The following is a 20869-nucleotide window of genomic DNA, read 5'->3' on the forward strand; positions in this document are numbered from 1 at the left end:
AAATGAGAAAGAAATAAGATTACCATCATTACTACTGAGAGATTCTCCCTGCCTTCCATCAATGAACTCATACTGGGAATGTGGGTGAGACACTGACCACTATTTCCTCGATTACTATATTCCCTGTGCTTATGGTATGAGCATCTCATTGTGCTGAGTGTAATTCTTATGCTTAAAGGTAAGGTTTGTTTGTTTTTTTCAGGTAAGGTTTGCTTGTTTTTTCTTTTTCTTTCTTTCTTTTTTTTTTTTTTAACACAAGATAGTACTTAAATGTAAACTAACTTCCTCATCTGTGGCTGAATTACAGAACCAGCCACGTATTTCACTGTTGAAGTAAAAATAGTCTGTGTGAACCTATTGAAATATATGTACGTTCATTGTATTTGAGGAAATATATTTTCAAATATAATTTGCTTTACAACTTAACCCTCTACATAAAACACTACTCCATTTTACTTAAAATTAAGCTAACCAGTAAAACCCAGTTAAAATTAAAAATACATATATTCTCCAAAGCACTCAGATGATGTGTAAATGAAATGATTTTATGGTCTTGGAAACAAAGTCTGGTGAAGAAAAAATAGTTCATTGAATTTCATTGTGCTAATTTATTTAGTCTTCAGCTACATTATCTTTAGGGAGGTGTATTCATTTCCAGAGTTTCTGTTACATGTGCTAATATTCTCAACTTCCTCTATGTAGGCCAGACCTTCTTCCTGACCTTTAGACTCATATATCCACTTGAATACTTACATCTACCCACGTGTGGATGTCTCAACAGGCAGACAATCCAAATTGAATTTCACGTTCAAAATTAAATGCCTCACCTCTCCATACCTCCTCCACTCTCCTGGCCTGGCTCTCCATCCCCACTCTCCCCACTCACACAACTTTACTTTTGCTGCCTTCTATTTCAGCACATGGCATCACCACCATCCACCAAGTTGCCCAAGCGGAAAGCATAGGTAGAGTCTTTACTTTTCCATATCCCTCATTTACCACAGGCAACAATCACTTTTACCCTTCAGCTGTCCCTTGAATTTATGTCTCTCTCTTCATTCCCTTAGTTAAAACCTTGGTTGAGGCCACCATAATCTTCCAGTCAGATTATGGCAATAGTAATGGTCTTCATGCTTCCAACATTGCTTCCTCCAGTCCAGTCTTGTCATTATAGCCAGTGTAATCAGGGCAAATCTGAGGATGTTGCCCCTGAGCTTAAAATTCTTCCTCTTAAGAATAAATTTCAAACTCTTTTAGAAAGGTTAGAAGGACCTTCAAAATTTAGCCATTGTTAAGCTCTTTAGTCTTCCATCCCTTTATTTTTGAGAGAAACAGACAGACAGACAGAGTATGAGGGGCAGAGAGAGAGGGAGACACAGAATCCAAAGCAGGCTCCAGGCTCCGAGCTGTCAGCACAGAGCCCAACACAGGGATCAAACCCATGAACCGTGAGATCATCACCAGAGCCAGAAGTCAGATGCTTAACAGACTGAGCCACCCAGGAGCCCCTGGTGTTGAACACTTTAAAGAAACTACAATGCAATAGCTGGAGAAGACATTTGAGCCCTTCCTAGAAGGATGGGTGGATGTTAATAAAGAGGAGACAATTCTAGCTCGAGGGAATGGCAATTAAGCAAAGTTGTGATGTTGGAAGAATGCATGATGTATTTATTTGGAAAACAACGAGTTTCACTCACTTAGGCCCGAGTGAGGAATAAAAGAATAATCTGGAACTGTGGTCTATGGTGAAACCACAGAAGATGTTGAGGGCTAGCTTGAAGCACCTGGGAGGTATTCAGTAGGCAGAGGGGACTCACTGGAAAGTTCTAAGAAGGAATTATATGAGGCCTATCCTTTCGGTAGAATAATGTGGTAGCAGGATTAAGAACGGATTGGTTGGGGAAGACTCAGGCAAAGACCAAGATTTCAGAGGTAATCAAGGGGCTGAACGTAAAGAGGTAACAGATTTAAATTGACAATGGAGAAGATGACTTATAACTTAAGGTTGAGCTGCTGAGTATGCCTACTTGATAATTAGGGGCAAATTCTTCCAAATGTTGAGTGCTTCCTATTTCAGAGTGACCTGGGCTAGCTGAGGTCAAAAGTCCACCCAGGAACAAATCCTTGAGTTAACAAGCATTGAAATGCAAGTTCTCTCCACCTTAGGATATTTTTCTAATTGTGAAAAGTTATCTACAGCTTTTCTCCTTAAAACCCTATAAATGGTACCTGTTTTTGGCAAAAGAGCAAAAAAGCCTTCACACAAATTTTAGGTTCTTAGCTTTTCTCTAGAGTTTCATGTGTTCTACTCTTAGTGACCACCTGTTAAAGGGCAGAGTTCAAAAGCCATAAAATGAGCAAGGACTTGGCTTCCATGTGGACAGCAGCATAGTGACAGCCACTCCATACAGATGTCTGAGTTGGAGTCCAGCAAAGAGATAATCACAATAAATCTGATGCCATCATGGTGTTATGTAAAATGAAAAAAAAAATTATCTATTTCTTACCTCTACTGGGTTTTAGAAATTAATGCTTCAATGTAGACCCTAGTTTAGTGTGAGCAAAAATGGGAAGTACTTGTTGAACTATTATATTTACCTTGGGGATGTATAGCTAAGTTTTAATAGCATACTTCGGGACAGTTTTTCAAACTTACTTTACAAATTTTTAGTCCCAGGGAGCCTGGGTGGCTCAGTCGGTTGAGCATCCGACTTCAGCTTGGGTCATGATCTCATTGTGAGTTTGAGCCCCACATCGGGCTCTGTGCTGACAGCTCAGAGCCTGGAGCCTGCTTTGGATTCTGTGTCTCCCTCTCTCTGTGCCCCTTCCTCACTCATGGCTGTCTGTCTCAAAAATAAACATTAAAAAAAAATTTTAAAGAATCTTTTTAGTCCCAGTCTTCTCTTATATATCTTGTATCTAGGATAATGATACACAAATTGCTTGTCAACTTTCCTCTCATACCTTTGCCCTTATCCCAGAGTTGAGGGAGGCTAAGTTACAATTTGTAACCACTGTTGAAAAAGTGATAAATATATTCCAATTCCTTCTTTGGCCAAAATATGCTGCCAACCTCTCTTTGCTTATAATACATTAAATAGTAAGCATAATGAGGAAGTTTGTTTATTTTCTGTATTATAAACTCTAAAGGGACTAGCTTTTATTTTTATACAGTATAATGTCAATAAAAACATCAACATCAAATATCCTCAGATATAAAAAAAAAAGCAAGTTTTAAAAATATACTGTAAGTTGCTGTTTCGCGCAGTAATTCTTAGATATTTTAAATAAAAAGTACAAATCACAAGACCTTACATACAGAAATCTTTGAATTAGGTGCAGTTGGAATAATAAACAATTAGAAGAACTATCTTATTCTTGCTTTACAGGGGAGAACTCAGGGAGCTTTTAATTAAAAAATACCGAGCACTATCTCAATACAATAGAATTGGAAGAAACTAAAGTTGGGGATTTCCCAATGATTTTATTGAGGTAACTTTTCCCAATTTTATACATATATGCATTTATATATACTTAAGAAAGCTAAACAATGTTCTAAGGCACTTGGAATTGTGCACAGCAAAGTATCCTATAATATTATACAACTAAGTAGAGCATAATTTTGCTTTTTAAATAACACAAACACCAGTAAGGAATAAAAAAAGATAATACATAGTCTGTCTTTCAGGTTGCAATAGTGGAATACATATACATATCTGTGTATACTTGGAGGTATTTCTACCCACATACTATAATACAGTACAGATCAAGAACAACAACAACAAAAAGAGAAACTGTCATGTTAATCAGTGTATAGTTCCAGTTATTTACAACTCACAGATATTGTACCTGTGTCATATGTAGAATTAGATCACTCACTGGAAATCAGGAATCATTCAGTCAGTCTGATAATGATCACAGCTTACCACTCTTAACCACTTAAACCAAAGCTTGAAATAACAAAAGAATGCATATAGTGCTTTATTTGAAGGTCACTATTAACACAGAAAAAAATGACAGGTTAGGTTTTTGCTAGGTACTACATCTGGTGAAACTGGTGCAGAATGTTTGGAACACTGGCACATTTCTAAGCCACAGAAGAAATATTAAAAAAAATAAAAATAAAAATTAGTGCCTATATTTTAAGTAATGAAAGTGGTTTGACCCTAGATTTATTCGGATTGTTTTCAAATGCTAGTTAGCACTGCAATGGTGACATCTCTTTGTGAAGGCTCTCGAAGCAATGTAATGATACAGTTAAACTATAATAAAAGCATCCAGTAAGGGAAAAGTCCCCTAAATTGGCAAGTGGCACAAATATTATTGGCATTTTAATATATCATGAAATTGACCTGAGGGTGCAGTGGCATTCTGCCTCATTTACTCCCTTTAATTTATTCTTAAAAAGAAAAAAAAATACTGGTATTTAACAAGCTAAGAATTCTTAAGCACCATCTAAATCTTCACAATATAATCACCTTTATCGACTCTGAGTTGCTCTGTCTCGAAAAAGATTATTTAGAAATTTTAATATTTAAAAAAATTTTAGTGGCTAAATTATTCCATTCTATAAGCCACCATTCATGCATATTATTTCAGGACATATTTACTACTCAGTTTTGGTGATAAAAAGTGACAGAGAATAAGTATGTTTATGTATCGTTCACATAGTTTAATAATGTTTCACCTAGGTAAAATTCATCTTGTTTTGTGTATGACCATCATCGAAGTAGGAACAATACATATGCCATCCAGTTAATCCACGCTTCCTTCATACTTCAGAATTTTAGTAAAATTGAACTGCATGACTATGTTTATACAGGGAGAATTCGAGCATTCGCATGTAGATTCAATGCTCTTTTAAGAGGGGAAAGAGGTGACTACTTTGTAACTCAAGGGATGTACCTTACCAGGTGAAATCTACCGGTGATTTTCATGGACCACAGGCTTTGTTTATGTGGATTGTTAGTTGTGTATTAAGCCGTACAATTCAATCCTCATGACACTGACAAAGATTGTGATCAACAGTGTAGTTCTGAAGTGAAACTGTGAGACCAAAACCGAGAAGAAACTTTGTTTCATCTGAAATTTCTCCTGAACAGAAGAGGGACCAGCCAAGTGACTATGCCCGCTCGAACTGCCAAGGCTGCCCGACAACCTCCTCCCTGAAGAACTGGCAAACTAAAGCTTCCCTGGAGCAGAAACCTTGAAAAATAAAAGGGAAGGAAACTGTTCAGGGCCCAAAGTAATGCAAGGCAGTCAGGACGATATTTTGAAATAGGTAGTTTCCCTGTGTGTCCTCAAACTGCACTAGACAGGGGTATTCACGGAAGGTGGTACGGCCTTAGGAGGGCATTTGAACACTGGGGAGGGCTTCTGACTTTTGGTTTTACAGTGACTGGGCATGCTACTGGCATTTAGTTAGCAGGGGCTTAGGATACTAAACGTCTTGCAACGTGGGGAACATTTCTGTAAACAAAGAATTGCCCAGCTCCAAATGTCAAAGGCACCCTCACTGAGAAACACTGATCAACAGTGCTCTGCACATAGGGGCACCTTGCACGAGCAACGTGACAAGCTGGATGACATTTTTTGTGCGGTAAATCCTAGCATTGCTAAAAATGACCCTCGCCGGTAGGGTTGGTTTTTGGTGAGAATAGCTGCCACAGGATTCTCTTATTTTATTTTATTTTATTTTATTTTATGCCAGAAATCTTGCAGAATGTATATGAGATTTGTTAATTTGAAATGACCTTATGAGATATGCTTCCATTGGTTTCTAGAAATGTGATGGTGGTTCCCATTTTCATATAAAGCTTATGCTTAATTATTACCGAAAGTAAAAGGAAAGTGAAAGTGAGAATGGTTTGGGAGTATTCTACCTTTGTCCCCACCAGCCTTTGGTCACTGCCAAGCTCTTGGAAATCTGAATTTGAACTACCTAAAGATAAGTTTTCTCTCAGAAAAATGGTCCTATTAATTTGATGATGACTTTTGCCATGGCATTCCCCTCTAGGACATATTTCAGTTCCAGAAGTTCATTCTGCTTTGCCAAGCAAAACAGTGTGATACACCCTGCCAATAAGAAGACAGCAAATACTCAATAGTGGAACATAACCCATTTCAAGAGGCCAAGGGACAACTCTGCAAATAAACTGCATCCTAGTGGCTCCTTACTGCTCACAACATACTCCAATGATGTGAAGAAATTAATTCCTGTCACAAATTATATACTTTCACTAGTAAGGTTAGGGGTAATAATATGGCTGGAATTTAGAAATGCTTCAGCTACCATATTGATGAAAATGACATAATCGTATATTTCTTCCATCTCACCTATTTTTGAGGAAGGCTTCTCACTATGTTTAATGTGCTGCTGGGACCACTTAAAGAATAATAAACTGAAGAAATTTTTGAGCAAGAAAGGAGGAATAGAGCATTTTCACTCTTTAAATGTGCACCTACAACTATGTGGTAGGCAAAGTTGTCTTCTATTGCGAATACGGTATCATTTTTGCAAGCTGTGTCTGACTATTGAGTATAAACACAACGCCTGTTACGTGTTAAAACGTGGTATGTATCAGGATACGCAGCGTTAATGAAGACTGTTTTCTCTTTTAAGTGTAAGCTACTGTATGTTTTCAAAGTACCAATGCAGCACTGAATTAACTGCAGGGTGTGAAACCCAAATTACAGGTTTTAAGAAATTATCTCTCATTTTCAATATTTGATGACTTTCAAGGGTGCATTCAATTCCTTTACTGTCTTAAATAGATTTCCACTTACATTTCAGAAGTTTCTAACAGAAATATATTTACTAACGTTAGAGAAAGATAAGTGACTACAATCATTATGCTAATAAAGGAGATGAAAATGAAACCAGAAAGTCTGCTTTTCTGGGTAAATCAGAGAAGATGGATGAGTTTGCTTTTTCTTCCACTTAGAACAGCTATTCAGATACCCAAAATGGTCCTCTGAATATTATAGATTTAGTTTAAATAATTTAAGGAATTAACATAAAGGTAAATCATATCAAACATAAAAAATGCAAGACATTTCACATACACAGGGAATTATCAGGCAGGGCTGCTTTAAATTCACTCTGATCACCAGAGGACTAATTTTGTCAGACCATGGAGAAGCTGATAAAGCCCATGGCGTCTTCTCACAACCTTAATGTTAATGCTCTTTTGCTTGATTTTTCAAAAGACCGAGATGGCCCCTTTGTGTTTTACAGTCTGTCTTGTTCTTTCCTGCCTGGGATCTTCCTGGATATGGGTTTGTTTGCTTCCCTAATCATATCTTGGGGACTCAGGAAAACTCATTTCCTCTATGTCAGCCTAATGTCTCACGTTAAGTAGGGAACAGCCTGGTTTGTGCTACAACAGCCCGATTCGTGCACATATTTATTTTCTTCATAGAATTGCAGCTTATTGGTTGGACAGCAGAAGTGCTGGCATTGGGCATAGGGTGGTCCACAACTTTGCATTCTTTTGGGTCTTCCAGACAAGAGACCTCTGGATGGGCTGCCAGGTGAATATGCAGTGTTTCCGTCTCCTCAAATTAGCTATTAATATAGAACCTTATTCTGCAAAATACAGGTTAGCTCATAACCCTTCGATTGTTTCCACAGCTTTTTATTTAAAGAATCATTCTCATGACATAATTGGTGGTTCTTAAATATTAGACTAGCGGTGCTAGTATTTTTGGCTTTTTCATTTCTCTCTAACTTGTAAACTTTTCTCTAAATGTGTCAATCGGTATGAAGAAAAAGTATGAGTAGTTCATAAATCTGACCTATCGTACTAGCGAGACAGTATACTGAAGGACCAGAGTGTCATTTTTGAACTGGGTGCATCTCATTGTAGATTATTTAAAAACTGCATCACAGGCACCACGAATGGGGAAAAAATTGTTCCTTTTATCAACCAAATAGAGACTTGCCATGACCTGTATCTCGAGTGCCAAAACAGTGATAAATGTCTTATATTTAGCATTTTATAGAGGCCTTGTGACTAGAAATTAAGGTAATATTTAAAGATTAGAAAATTAAAATAACATTACATTCCTTGGACTTTTTCCCAAGACACAAAAGTGATCATCTCATAATGTTATAAGGAAAGGGAGGACTTGGGCAAGAATCAGCACTAACTTAATGCCCATGGCTGGATCGAAGCACCGTGACACGGGCAAACCTTTCAGCCAGAAAGAAAAAACACTTGGGCATGCAGAATTTTTTTTTTCTTCAAAAGCAAAAGTTCATCTTGTACTAGTACTAAAATGACAACAGTGAAGAATCTGGGTTTTTTAGTGCACACAGCTGAGTGCAGGAAGAAGGGCAACTTCTTTTCTTGGTTATAAAATGGTCCCAGCTTTTTGTAATAGGCCAACTGGGGCTAAAAGTTTTTATTTGTAAGCAAAATCATTCAATTTCAAGTGGTTCTGTAAAATACAAATGAACGACAGGATCCAAACTTATCCCCCAGATTAAATGTTTGCTATTTTGGTTGAAATTGCAAATTACAGTCTTCCATATTATGAACCAGAAACATTTCAGAAAATTTCAGCCTGAGCGCTGAGAATAAAATAAAGTCTACCGTGTCCTGTCTTGTTATTATATGTCTCATGTGTTTTTAATACAAGGAGCACAAAACAATCATGAAAGAACAATTAAATGCAAGGGGTATTTACATCTGATCATATGTGTTTGGGAGCAGAAGCCATGCTGTGCCTGTGACTCCATGAAAAACGGCAAGATGGCAATTGAGGGTGTCTCAATACTGAGTGTAGACTCCCAGAGAAACCTTCCAAACTTTAAGCTCACTGATTCTTTTGCACTGAAAGTCAATGCTATATTTACGGATGTAATCTGCAGACTCTTTAAATATAAAATGAGGTCCTCCTCACTCGCCACTTAGCGGAAATTCCCTGTGTTCTTTTAAGCCTTTGGATGAGTATTTTTTTGATCCATGTACTTAATTTTTTTAATAGCAGCAATCCAACTTAATGCAGCCTTGAAAATGAGTAGTGCTTTCCATGCCCACTCAGACATAACTGCTGGCAGAACACTTGCATTTAAGTTTTAACTTTGAATTCAGATTTTTTTTTTTTGAAAAAGGTGTTGTGATTGTCAATATTATCTTCCTTAGATCAAGCATGGTTGCTTTGACTTTGAAGATAATCAAGCTAGGGAAAGACCAAAAGATTTATTTCTAGAGCTTCCTACAGATTTACAGGGTCACATTCATCTGACTTTATTCCCAGTCCTGTTATCCTTGTAGAAGTCTGGTACATTAGATAAGGAGTATAAAAAAATAAAAAGTGTGTATATAGCTATGTTACTTGAAACATGCAACAAAATTTGGGCAGGCATGCTTGTTAAGAGTCAATAAACGTCTCTTGCATTTAAGAAAAAGATGCATGAAAACACTCAGACTTATTTCTGGCAATTGGATTCACTGGCACAACATAAAATAATGGTACTATACTGCACCAACATAACGGTGAAACGGGAATATTCTTCTAGGATCCGGTCTTTAAGGAATCCACATTGGGTGATTAGATTCCAAAATCCCTTAATAAGTTCTCAGCTACCAAAAGCCTACTTCAAAAATATTTATGCCTTGATTTTTTTTTCTTTTCTTCATTAACATAATGAAATATTTCTCTTCTTTTCTGATTTTCAACCCCTACCCCTTTCCAGTGCCCAGCAATTCCAGTCCCCATTTCTCTTTAACCCGCACTCTACAATTTGGCTTTCTGGTAACAGGGACCCAGCGATTGTCTTCTGCTCATCTTCCTTGATTAAAACTCCTGATGGAGAATAACTGGTATAACCATGGTGTTGCTTACCATCAATACACATGCTGGACAGCAGAGTCACTGCACCTGTCTCTTTGCTTGTTGGCCCTATCTGGGCTGTATAGGTGGGGAGCACTTTCCATACACTTCCTTCCCCAATTAAACGGAAACACACACATTCAAATCCCAGTGCAATATCAGGTTTTCAGGAAGAGAGGCTTCCCCCAAAGATGACCAGTCTATGTTTCCAGAGTCTCACACTTCTTTATGGACGGTGAAACCTGACAGAAGAAACAGAAACTCTGTGAGTCTATGGTATAGAAATACACTCTGCAGTTGGTAAACCGAATAAGGTGCAGCAATGTTTATATTAAAGGGAGCTCTAGACATCTCCCAACTGAATTACTGTTATAAATTACTGGCATAACAGAATACTGTTACAAATGTTAGGCTGGAAAGCAGAGACAGCCCCTCTATAAAATTTTCTGGTTATATCATCAAGGATACAGAGCCATCAGTATACAAAACATAGCAAATCTTAAGCATCATGCTGTGAGCTGTACTGAGCTGAGTGGGATGTTTCATACAGGATTTGATTACACCTGGTTCTTAGTTATAGAAGGAAACCATCAACAAATAGTCACTGTTTCATTATCTTCAGCATCTCATCACCTCCCACTGAAGACACTAAATCTACTTTCTTACCCTGAATTTCTGAATACCTGCCAGGCATTTCCATCTAAATGTTCCACTGAACATATCCACAACTATACAAATGGTCTTTTTTTATAAATCTGCCCTGGCACGTTCCATCTTGTTAAACAATCTACCTTTTAAAAGATTTTTAGTCTAAGACCCTCAGATTTGCAACTCATTTCTCTTCTTCACCCTCCATATCCCATCAGTCACCGAGTCTTGCTTCGACTGACGGTCTTTGAGTCCATTAAAGTGTCCCCATCTTTTGCTAGTGCTGTTTTAATGGCATGCTAGCTAGCTAGTTAGCTGGTTTCACATCCTTCCATGTGAGTTCCTGAACCTCCTTGTGTTTTTGGAGCCCTGTGCTTTTGTGCACATGCTACGTTCTCTAATATTGCAATCCTCTCCCTTCGTTTCCCATCTATGTTTTCATATTCAAGATCAGAGTCAAAAGTCATCTTCTCTACAACATTTTATCTGATCTACCTCTTCAGCCCATTTCTGTGGTCCCACACAGAAAGTTTATGCAATTCTATTTAGTATTTCATTTGTCTTGTCTAATCTAATGTTCACTGGTCCTCATAAATGAGTCTTCTAATTCATTTTCCTGTCCCAGGCTCAGAGATGTGGAGATCAGATCTGTGCCCCACATTGTCACTAGCAATATCATCATAAACACTAATCTGATCTTTCCAGTTCTTTGTTAACATCATTGTATTGTTCACCTTCCCCTATGAAATAAAATTTAAATTTCTTAGAGTAGTGATTGAGGCCTTTCAGGATGTGGCCCAACCCATGTTTCTAGCTAGATCTCTATTACTACTTCCAAAATACCCTAACTTCCGGGGACGCCTGGATGGTTCAGTCAGTTGAGCATCTGACTTCGGCTCAGGTCATGATCTCACGGATCCTGAGTTTGAGCCCCGAATTGGGTTTGCTGCTGTCTGTGCAGAGCCCACTTCAGATCCTCTGCCCTCCTTTCTCTGCCCCTCCCCCGCTCTCTCTCTCTCTCTCAAAAAACAACAAAACAAAACAAAAACCAACCAACCAAACAAACAAAAAAACTTTAAGCCCCCAAATACTCTCCACTTCTGTGCTCTGCCTTTTGTCCTATCTTCCTTCCCATCTCCAACTCCTGCAATCTCACTCTGTGAGTTCTCCAAACTCCCTTTCCTCCATTTCTCAAGGAAGCATTAATCACCTTTCTCTTCTGTGTTCCCATAACCCTTGGTTTATACCAGTTACTTATCACGGTATACAATCTTTATGTAGGTGTGCCTCCACTAAGATTGTGTGGCATGGAGGAAAGGCTTGCTTTTCATCACTTTTAATCATGGAATACGATATCTGGCACACTGGACAACTTAAAATATGTTGTCATGTAAAATCAAAGCATGAAAAAAGTGAAAAATTAAAGCCATAAGAACAGTTGAAACAAGATTGGTTATAAGTTGATAACTGGAAAAGCTGCATGATGGATGCATGGGGCTTGTTATATTATTTTTGCATGTTTGACTTTCCAAAACTCAAAATAAAAATAAGATATACCAAGCTTTCCAAAGTTAGCAAACTTGTTGTGACCAAAGTAGGGATGTATCCACTTTGAGTTCCATTCGTACTGCCAGCCTTGGCCATAACTTTGGGAGGTACGTGAATCTACATTGGTTACAGGGAGACAACGTTCCTGTTTTAGTCACCTGGGTGTTGTTTTTGCCTTCTGGTCATGCAAAATCCTTACCAACTCAGGCCCTTTGCACTAGCTATGCCTTTGAAATCAGCTGGTTCCCTTTGGGGGTGGAATGTTTTTCTCTCCCCCAACAGTGCTGACAGCTTCCTCTTGTCATCTAAATCACACAATAGGTTTTATTCCCTAAGACACCCCTTTCATTGTCATCCTATCTATACACTCGCTCTTGTCCCTTCAATAGCATCCTGTTAGATTCTCTTTTGTTTAAAAATTTTATTTATTTATTTATTTATTTATTTATTTATTTATTTATTTATGAGAGAGAGAGAGTGAGACAGCAGGGGAGGGGCAGAAAGAGAGGGAGGGAGGGAGAGAGAGGGAGGGAGGGAGGGAGAGGGAGAGAGAGAGAGAGAGAGAGAGAGAGAGAGAGAGAGAGAGAATCCTAAGCAGGCTCTGTTAGGATGCTAACACATCCTACAGAATGCTCCAAGTCACGAACCGTGAGGTAATGACTTGAGCCAAAATCAAGAGTCCGATGTTTTAACTGACTGAGCCACCCAGGCACCCTTACATTTTCTTGATAGTACTTAGCACAAACTGAAATTATCATTTTTATTTATTTGTTTACTTGTCATGGTTTGTCTTCCTCAGTAGAACATAACCATGTGAGAGTGAGGACTTTATTTGACATGTTCTAAATTCCCAGGGTCCAGAACAGAGTCTGACTCACTCTATGTGCTCAATCAATACTTATGGAATGCATAAAAACCTGAATACATCTATACTGGCATTTAGAAAATTATTTGATAAACTTTCTTTAAACAATTCTTATAAATGAAGAATCCAATCATGAGGCTCCCCCTTAATTAACTACAATTACATTTATATTAATCTACGATACCCAATATGGTAGGACATTCCATCATGCTTTCTAGGAATAGTCAACTATAACTTGAAGAAAAACACAGAAATTCTACAAAAATATTTCAAAAGAGTAATTGAAAACCTCTTAAACCAACCTTTTTATATAAAATATAAAAGACAGGTAGATAATAACAGCTGAAAGTACTAATGTTTACTTTGTGCCCAGCACAAGTCCAAGTGCTATACATATTATTACCTAGTTTCATCTTCAAAACAATCCTATGAGGTATGTACCTCTGTATCCCCTCAGTACAGATGTGGAAACAGACAGAGAGATGCTAAGTCATGTGCCCAAGGCACAGAGCTGGTAAGTGGAGGCTCCAGGCTTCAGACTCTATTATTAACTAACCTACATCAGACTGTGAGAACAAAACATGCCTTCACTCATACTTTCACTCAAAGGGTCTTCTTGGTGCCCTCTGGGTGGAATGTAATGGAAGAGGCAATCAGTTAGATTTCTACATCTGTCCGTTAGTTCTGATCAATTTTGACCAGAAAAAAGTCCTGTTCCCCATCCCAGGCTACACTTTGATTGCCACTGTTCTCTCAAAAACATCTGCCTTTTGCTACAAAGGGAACTCGAGGACAATGGGCTCAGCACAAACTTTTTGCAATTAGTAGAAAAGCGAGTCCAGTGATGTCCTTGGGGTTGAAATGAGCAGTACAACCTCCCTCCTCACAGGACACACAAGCACTGTCCTTACCACACCAGGGAAGTGGGTGCCCTGGGGGCCGTGACAATACAGACAAATAGACTACACCTGCAGGACCTTCACACCTTGAGCCATCAAAGTTCAGCTTTTCTAGGAATTAAAGACAAACTCATCGAAGTGAGCAATTATTTTAGCCCTCTCCTAATTTGCTGGGCTTTGTACAGCAGACATTCCACAATGCTCTAATTTTCACGGGATTCAAAGGACAAGCATGGGGAAACATGACAGGACGGGCTAGGTCTTCCCACTGGTAATGCCTGTGGGATGAAGAAGGTGAATTAATAATTGAAATGCACAACAAAGTGAGTAGTCAGTGGAGCAGAAGAGATGTAAAACCTTCTAAAGCCCAGCATTTTCCTAGAAAGCATTCTGCTTTTAATTTCCAGAAATTAGCAGGACACCATAAAGCTTTTTTGTTTTTTCCTGCAGGCACTATTTGCCCATGGGTCCCATTAGAGAATGAACTCCACATTTGCACTGCATGCAAGCTCACAGGCCATCAGCATGGCTTCCAGGTCCAGCTAAGAGAAGAAGGTGACCAACCAATAAGAGGCAATAATATGCTAACAAAGCCAGGGGTCAGAAATGTACCCTCTCTGGGGGCCCTGGGGGGTTCAGTCGGTTAAGCATCCGACTTCGGTGCAGATTATGGTCTCACAGCCTGTAAATTCAAGCCCAGCATCAGGCTCTGTGCTGACAGCTCAGAGCCTGGAGCCTTCTTTGGATTCTGTGTCTCCCTCTCTCTCTGCCCCTCCCCCACTCATTCTCTGTCTCTGTCTCGCTCTCAAAAATAAACAAACATTAAAAAATTGAAAAAAAAAAAAGAATGTACCCTCTCTTCATATGGACTGCCAGATCTGGTAAAAAATAAATAAATAAACAAACAAATAAAACAAAAACTAAAAACAAAACCTCATATATTTTCTTGCACTATCCAATCAGAAAAGGACATTTATATTCCGGGTTTTTTTAATTTATTTTTTTTAATGTTTATTTATTTTTGACAGAGAGAGAGACAGAACATGAGCGGGGAGGGGCAGAGAGAGAGAGAAAGAGACACACAGAATCCGAAGCAGGCTCCAGGCTCTGAGCTGTCAGCACAGAGCCCCATGCGGGGCTCGAACTCACAAGCCCTGAGATCATGACCTGAGCCGAAGTCGGCCGCTCAACCGACTGAGCCACTCAGGCGCCCCCTATATTCTGTTTAAAGGCGGCATCTTTTCTTCCAATTCAGCTCCAAAATTCTCTGGTTAGAGGTACTAAAAATGCAAATTGCTCTCACGTTTGTTACAACTCAGTGGTTTGCATTCATTTTTGAAATGTGAGAAGTTCAGCTTTACCTCCTGAGAAGTCTGCCTCTCTGACAAGATGACAGTTTGGCTTTAGGCTTCCAACTGATGGAGCAATAAATAGATTTATTGTGATTGTGCCTGAAGTACACTGAAACTCCTGGTCCACTTTTTTTTCTGAGCTCTCCTAGGACTCAAAATTGAAGTTACCTACATTTTTTTTCTTTTCTTTTAAAAAAAATTTTTTTAACGTTTTTATTTTTGAGACAGAGAGAGACAGAGCATGAACGGGGGAGGGGTAGAGAGAGAGGGAGACACAGAATCGGAAGCAGGCTCCAGGCTCTGAGCTGTCAGCCCAGAGCCCGACGCGGGGCTCGAACTCATGGACCGCGAGATGGTGACCTGAGCTGAAGTCGGACGCTTAACCCACTGAGCCACCCAGGCGCCCCCGTGTTTTTCTTATTAAAACTGGAATACATTTTTCTTATTTTCATACTGTTGAGAGGAAGTGAATGAGAGGGGGTGTTATTTAAAAAAATATTTTTTAATGTTTATTTTTGACAGAGAGAGGGAGAGAGACAGAGCATGAGTGGGGGAAGGGCACAGAGAGAGGGGCACAGAATCCAAAGCAGGCTCCAGGCTCTGAGCTGTCAGCCCAGAGCCCAACCTGGGGCTCGAACCCAACGGACCGTGAGATCATGACCTGAGCCGAAGTTGGATACTCAACCGACTGAGCCACCCAGGTGCCCCGAGAGGGGGAGCTATTTTTAAGTCATGGGATTCAGGTAAAGATCATTCTTTTCCATAAAGGTGATTCCTCCACAAATTAATACATACAAACTTACTCACCTTCCTGTAAATTCATTCAGATAATAGAAAATAATAAAATTACTCACAAATGTAATTTGTGTGTACTTTTCCTATACTTCCGTGTTTGACATACACAGAAATCCTGAATAATGCATTTCTCCTTTATTTAAAAGGGTTTCAAGGTCGTGGCACATATGCTTTAAACATGAGCAGGTTCTCCTAAACCACAGCTCTTAGTTCTACCTGAGAAGCCAGATCACATGCTGGATGGGCTTTTATTGTTCCAAATACTGAGCCAATTGCTTCCAAGTCTGGTGGTTAAAGCTGCATTTCTGCAGCTCTTTTTAGGTTCTGTCCAGGTAAATGGAGCACCCACGGAAGAGAACAGCACTGCAAAAGCAGCTTTCTCATTCCTCAGTGGAGGACCCCTTATTTAATTTGATTTTTATTTTCAATGTTTAGTTTTGAGAGAGAGAGAGAGAGAGAGATAACGAGCACACGTGTGAGTGGGGGAGGAGCAGAGTGAGAGGGAGACACAGAATCCGAAGCAGCAACAGGTTCCGATCTGTCTGCACAGAGTCCGATGCAGGGCTCAACCTCACAAACTCACAAACTGTGAGATCATGACCTGAGCTGAAGTCTGAGGCTTAACCAACTGAGCCATCCAGGTGCCCCGCCCCTGATTTAATTTTGATTGGGGTCCCACGTGTAATTCTTGCCGTGTCACATTTTGATAAGCGTATCTAAAAGTTGAAAAATCAGTTTGCTTTATCTGTAAATCTACATAGGATAGTAATCACTCAAAATGGTATAGAAGGAGATAGTCACTTTAAATATACATGCCCACACCCACAGACATACCTCAACCTAACCACATTAAGAGTGTTTGAAAAGTAGAGAAAAAAAAAAAAAGCCTATAACTCCATTCTGTAATAAACAGTTAAGAGTTTTTGGATGTTATTTCCTATTTTTTTCTATGCATCTGAATTAAAAAAAATTTTTTTTAAGTTTCTTTATTTATTTTGAGGGAGAGAGTAAGCAGGATAGGGGCGAGGGGAGAGAGAGAGAGAGACAGAGAGAGAGAGAGAGAGAGAGACAGAGAGAGAATCCCAAGCAGGCTCTGCACTATCAGCGCAGAGCCTGATGTGGGGCTCAATCCCATGAACCGTGACATCATGACCTGAGCTGAAATCATGAGGCAGACGCTTCACTGCCTAAGCCACCCAGACGCCCCTCTATCCATCTGAATTTTAAATAAAACATACTATTGCTATTCATAGCTTTATCAGTATCCCGATTTTCCACTTGACAATATGCCAATGATCTTGAGACTCACTTTGATGCTAAGACTGTCAATTCAATGATTCTTTGCTTTAATAAAACAAGTAAATAATTTATAAGCTAATAAAATCACATACATGGATTTTACACCTCACACTCTAAAAAATACTCTTACTTACTAAATTTAAAGTTTACTTTTTAAAAGTAATATTCTCCCTTGATTATAAATCTAATCCATGTGGATACAAAAAAATTCTGGAAAAGAGAATACCCAGAAGAAGATTACAATGACTCATAATCTTACCCCTCAGCTAGCTGTAACTATTTTTTTTTAAATTTTTTTTTCAACGTTTATTTATTTTTGGGACAGAGAGAGACAGAGCATGAACGGGGGAGGGGCAGAGAGAGAGGGAGACACAGAATCGGAAACAGGCTCCAGGCTCTGAGCCACCAGCCCAGAGCCTGACGCTGGGCTCGAACCCACGGATCGCGAGATCGTGACCTGGCTGAAGTCGGATGCTTAACCGACTGCGCCACCCAGGCGCCCCTATTTTTTTTTTTTAAACGTTTATTTATTTTTGAGACAGAGAGAGACAGGGCATGAACAGGGGAGGGTTAGAGAGAGGGAGACACAGAATCCGAAACAGGCTCCAGGCTCCGAGCTGTCAGCACAGAGCCCGACGCGGGGCTCGAACCCACGAACCGCGAGATCATGACCTGAGCCAAAGTCGGACACTCAACCGACTGAGCCACTCAGGCGCCCCTATAACTATTTTAAAATTTAGTTTTCAACGACAATTTGACCTTTCATACCATTTGTCTTTATAATTTAGGAAATCATTTTAAATTTCGGAAATGCCATTTACTATGGAAAGGGAAGCAGCTTTATTTCGCCATGGTGGTCTTCTTCCAGAATGCAATAATCCTATTAAATAATACGCAGCCCTTCAGTCTTCTGGATTTTGAACAGTGACCTGGGCGGGAAGCTGCTGGTGGCAGAAAATAGACGATGTGGCCAGACAAGCAGCAAGTGTTCTAAGAAGCCAATGTGAGAGCTTGGTACCTCTCAGGCCACAGGATGAATTGTCTCGGGGATCACTAGTCCTCCCCCTTGTCACATGGCCCCAGAAGGCATTGCAACGCCAGAGAGCCATCCAAAATACACGGGGAGAAATTTGGGGAATTAGATGAAAGAGTGAATCACTGCAATTCTTTACCACTACAGATCCAACATGTCACAGAATATATTCCATGATGGAGGTTTCAGAGGTGTTTTCTGGGTACACCAATAACAGGAATGTCACAACGAATTTAGTGCTAGCACATTATTCAAGGAAAGCTACCATGATGGTATCCTCACTACAGACAGAGAACTTAGGGAATGGAGCTTTCATTTTTCTTTTAGGTATTTGTTTTTGATAATAAATTCTTGAATTTCAAAAATTCAAAGAGTGAATTTTTCCCATGCCTGCCCCTACCCACCAATCCTCCGCCCCAGAGGCAACCAATGTTATCAGCTTTTTGTGAATCTCTCCAGAGATACAGAAGCAAAGGAAGCTCTCTCTATGGGAATGGATCCTTCCAGTGTTGACTGATACATCACTGTGGGGGAGATTATCTCTGGATAAAAAGGTGCCCGGGCAGAGGGAGCAGGGCTGTCTTTTATTAACCACTCTAAATCCACAGGGAGTTAACAGATTTAGGTTTTGAATGGCAGGCTTACTTGATATAAGGAGATAATGTCTGCCACTAATAAGGAGAGCTAATAAGTGAGCTGCTCTCTATCTAGATTGCATTTAAAGGGCTAGGAAATGATCAGCAGCCTGTATGCTCCCTCCAAGGGTGACTGCTGCTAAGAGTAACACCACCTTCTACATAAGCGATTTTCTAAATGTAAAACATTATCATATTTTGGCATTATTTTGATTAAACTCAGCAGTGTTTACCAAACCTCTTTCCTCTTAAAAGAAATACTGAAAACAATGTGAAAATCATAAGCAAGATTTTTATAAGTCTTAGAGCCAAAATTTTTCTCTATTGGAATGTAACTCTAATGATGTAATACAAATTAATGGAAAAATAGCAGTAGACATTTGCTTTGCTGCCAGGTTTTAAAGAGTACTTAAGCAAGGCATATTTATCTTACTGCTATGAATATTTAATTTTTCTTTATCTGGATAGACATTTTAAAGAGTGTTAATCAATATATTTTTTGGAAAACTTTTAAAGCTTACCTTTGTTACCGTAAAAAAAAAGAAGCCTATAATTTTCTCTTGAAATGCAGCTCATCCCTATTTACATCTATTAATATTTACTTAAACAATAAAGATATCGATAGACTTTTATAGTATATAATAAGTACACTCTAAATTTCTGTAGATGAGTAAATACAGCAAAGTAGCCAATGGAATTTTGAAGGTGAAAAATATGCCATCAGATATAAAAACACATCACAAATCTATTCTAATTAAACAGTGTGACACAGTGCAAAGATAGACAATAACTCACTAGAGCATAATAAAGAATCTGGGGGCACCTGGCTGGCTCAGCCAGGGGAGTATGCAACTTTTGATCTCAGGGCTGTTAGTTCAAGTCCCACATTGGGTGCAGAACCCACTTAAAAAAAAAAAAAAAAAAAGAATCCAGGAACTGATCCATGTGTATATTAAAAGAAGACTTTCACATCAAGGGGGAAATAAATGGGGCAACTGACTACTGATTTAGAACAAAGTAAAGTTAGTTACTCTCTTGAATCATATATCCAAATAAATGCCCAATGGATTAAAGATCTAAGTTAAAAAAAAAAAAGGCATATATAAGAACTGAAGATAATAGATTTCTAATCTTGGCCTTTCTCCATTAAGATACAGAACAATGAAGTAAAAGTAACAATTCAGACATATTTGAATATGCAAAGAGTTAAATAAAAGACCATTAAAAAAAGTTAAAAAGTTAAGAATAAATCGGGGCAAAGTATAGTAACATATGTAATAAAGAGCCAATATCCACAATATCTAAGTAATATCTAATTACTAATCCATATGAAAGAGACACCCAAAAGAAAACTAGTAAAAGCAAATAAAAAATGTAAATGGTCAATAAAGATATGTAAAGATACCCAACCTTATAGAAATCAATGAAATAAGATATTATTGTTCATTCTTTAGACTATAGACCCCTCACCACCACCCCTGTCCTGCCCCACCAGTGCTGATGAAGGTGATACACCAGGTATGCTCATAAACTGCAGGTTACAGAATAACATCTTCCAAAATGTAAAAAATATATCGCCAGTGACCTAGCAAATCTACTCACGGGACTATTACAGAAATACTGGCATCTATGTGTCAGGATATATTTACAAAGAAAGTCAAGGCAGCATTGCTTTCCTAATGAAACACTACAAATTCCATAACACCCATCAATAGAATAATTGTTCAATAACTTATGGTATATTATCTACAAAAGGCCATAAAGTCATTCAAGTGAATGAGGTACACACTAATATGGAAAGATTTTCTAGATCCTGTTTTGTGTGTGACTCAGAAGGGATACATAAAGGCATATGTGTATGTACACATAAATCATAAGTATCCATACATGTTTGCAAATGCACAGAAAAGTGACCAGATGGATCTACCTACACCAAACTTCTCCTGGTGATTACC

General features: G+C 38.8%; 1 protein-coding gene across 3 annotated transcripts in view; it reads right to left on the reverse strand.

Annotated features, from left to right (window-relative positions):
* Positions 1-3464: 3464 nt before the first annotated feature.
* PHACTR2 (phosphatase and actin regulator 2) overlaps positions 3465-20869 on the reverse strand; it is a 134646-nt gene continuing 117241 nt past the window's right edge. For all 3 annotated transcript variants that reach the window (XM_047101800.1, XM_047101799.1, XM_047101798.1), the window contains one exon: positions 3465-10082. In XM_047101800.1, the coding sequence (XP_046957756.1) occupies positions 10067-10082 (16 nt within the window). In that variant the 3' untranslated portion in view covers positions 3465-10066. The remainder of the gene's footprint in view (positions 10083-20869) is intronic.

This window comes from Lynx rufus, unplaced genomic scaffold (assembly GCF_022079265.1).
Source record: "Lynx rufus isolate CCGP_SWC_20201006 ecotype Redwood Valley unplaced genomic scaffold, mLynRuf1.p SCAF_6, whole genome shotgun sequence".
NCBI classification, from domain to species: domain Eukaryota; kingdom Metazoa; phylum Chordata; class Mammalia; order Carnivora; family Felidae; genus Lynx; species Lynx rufus.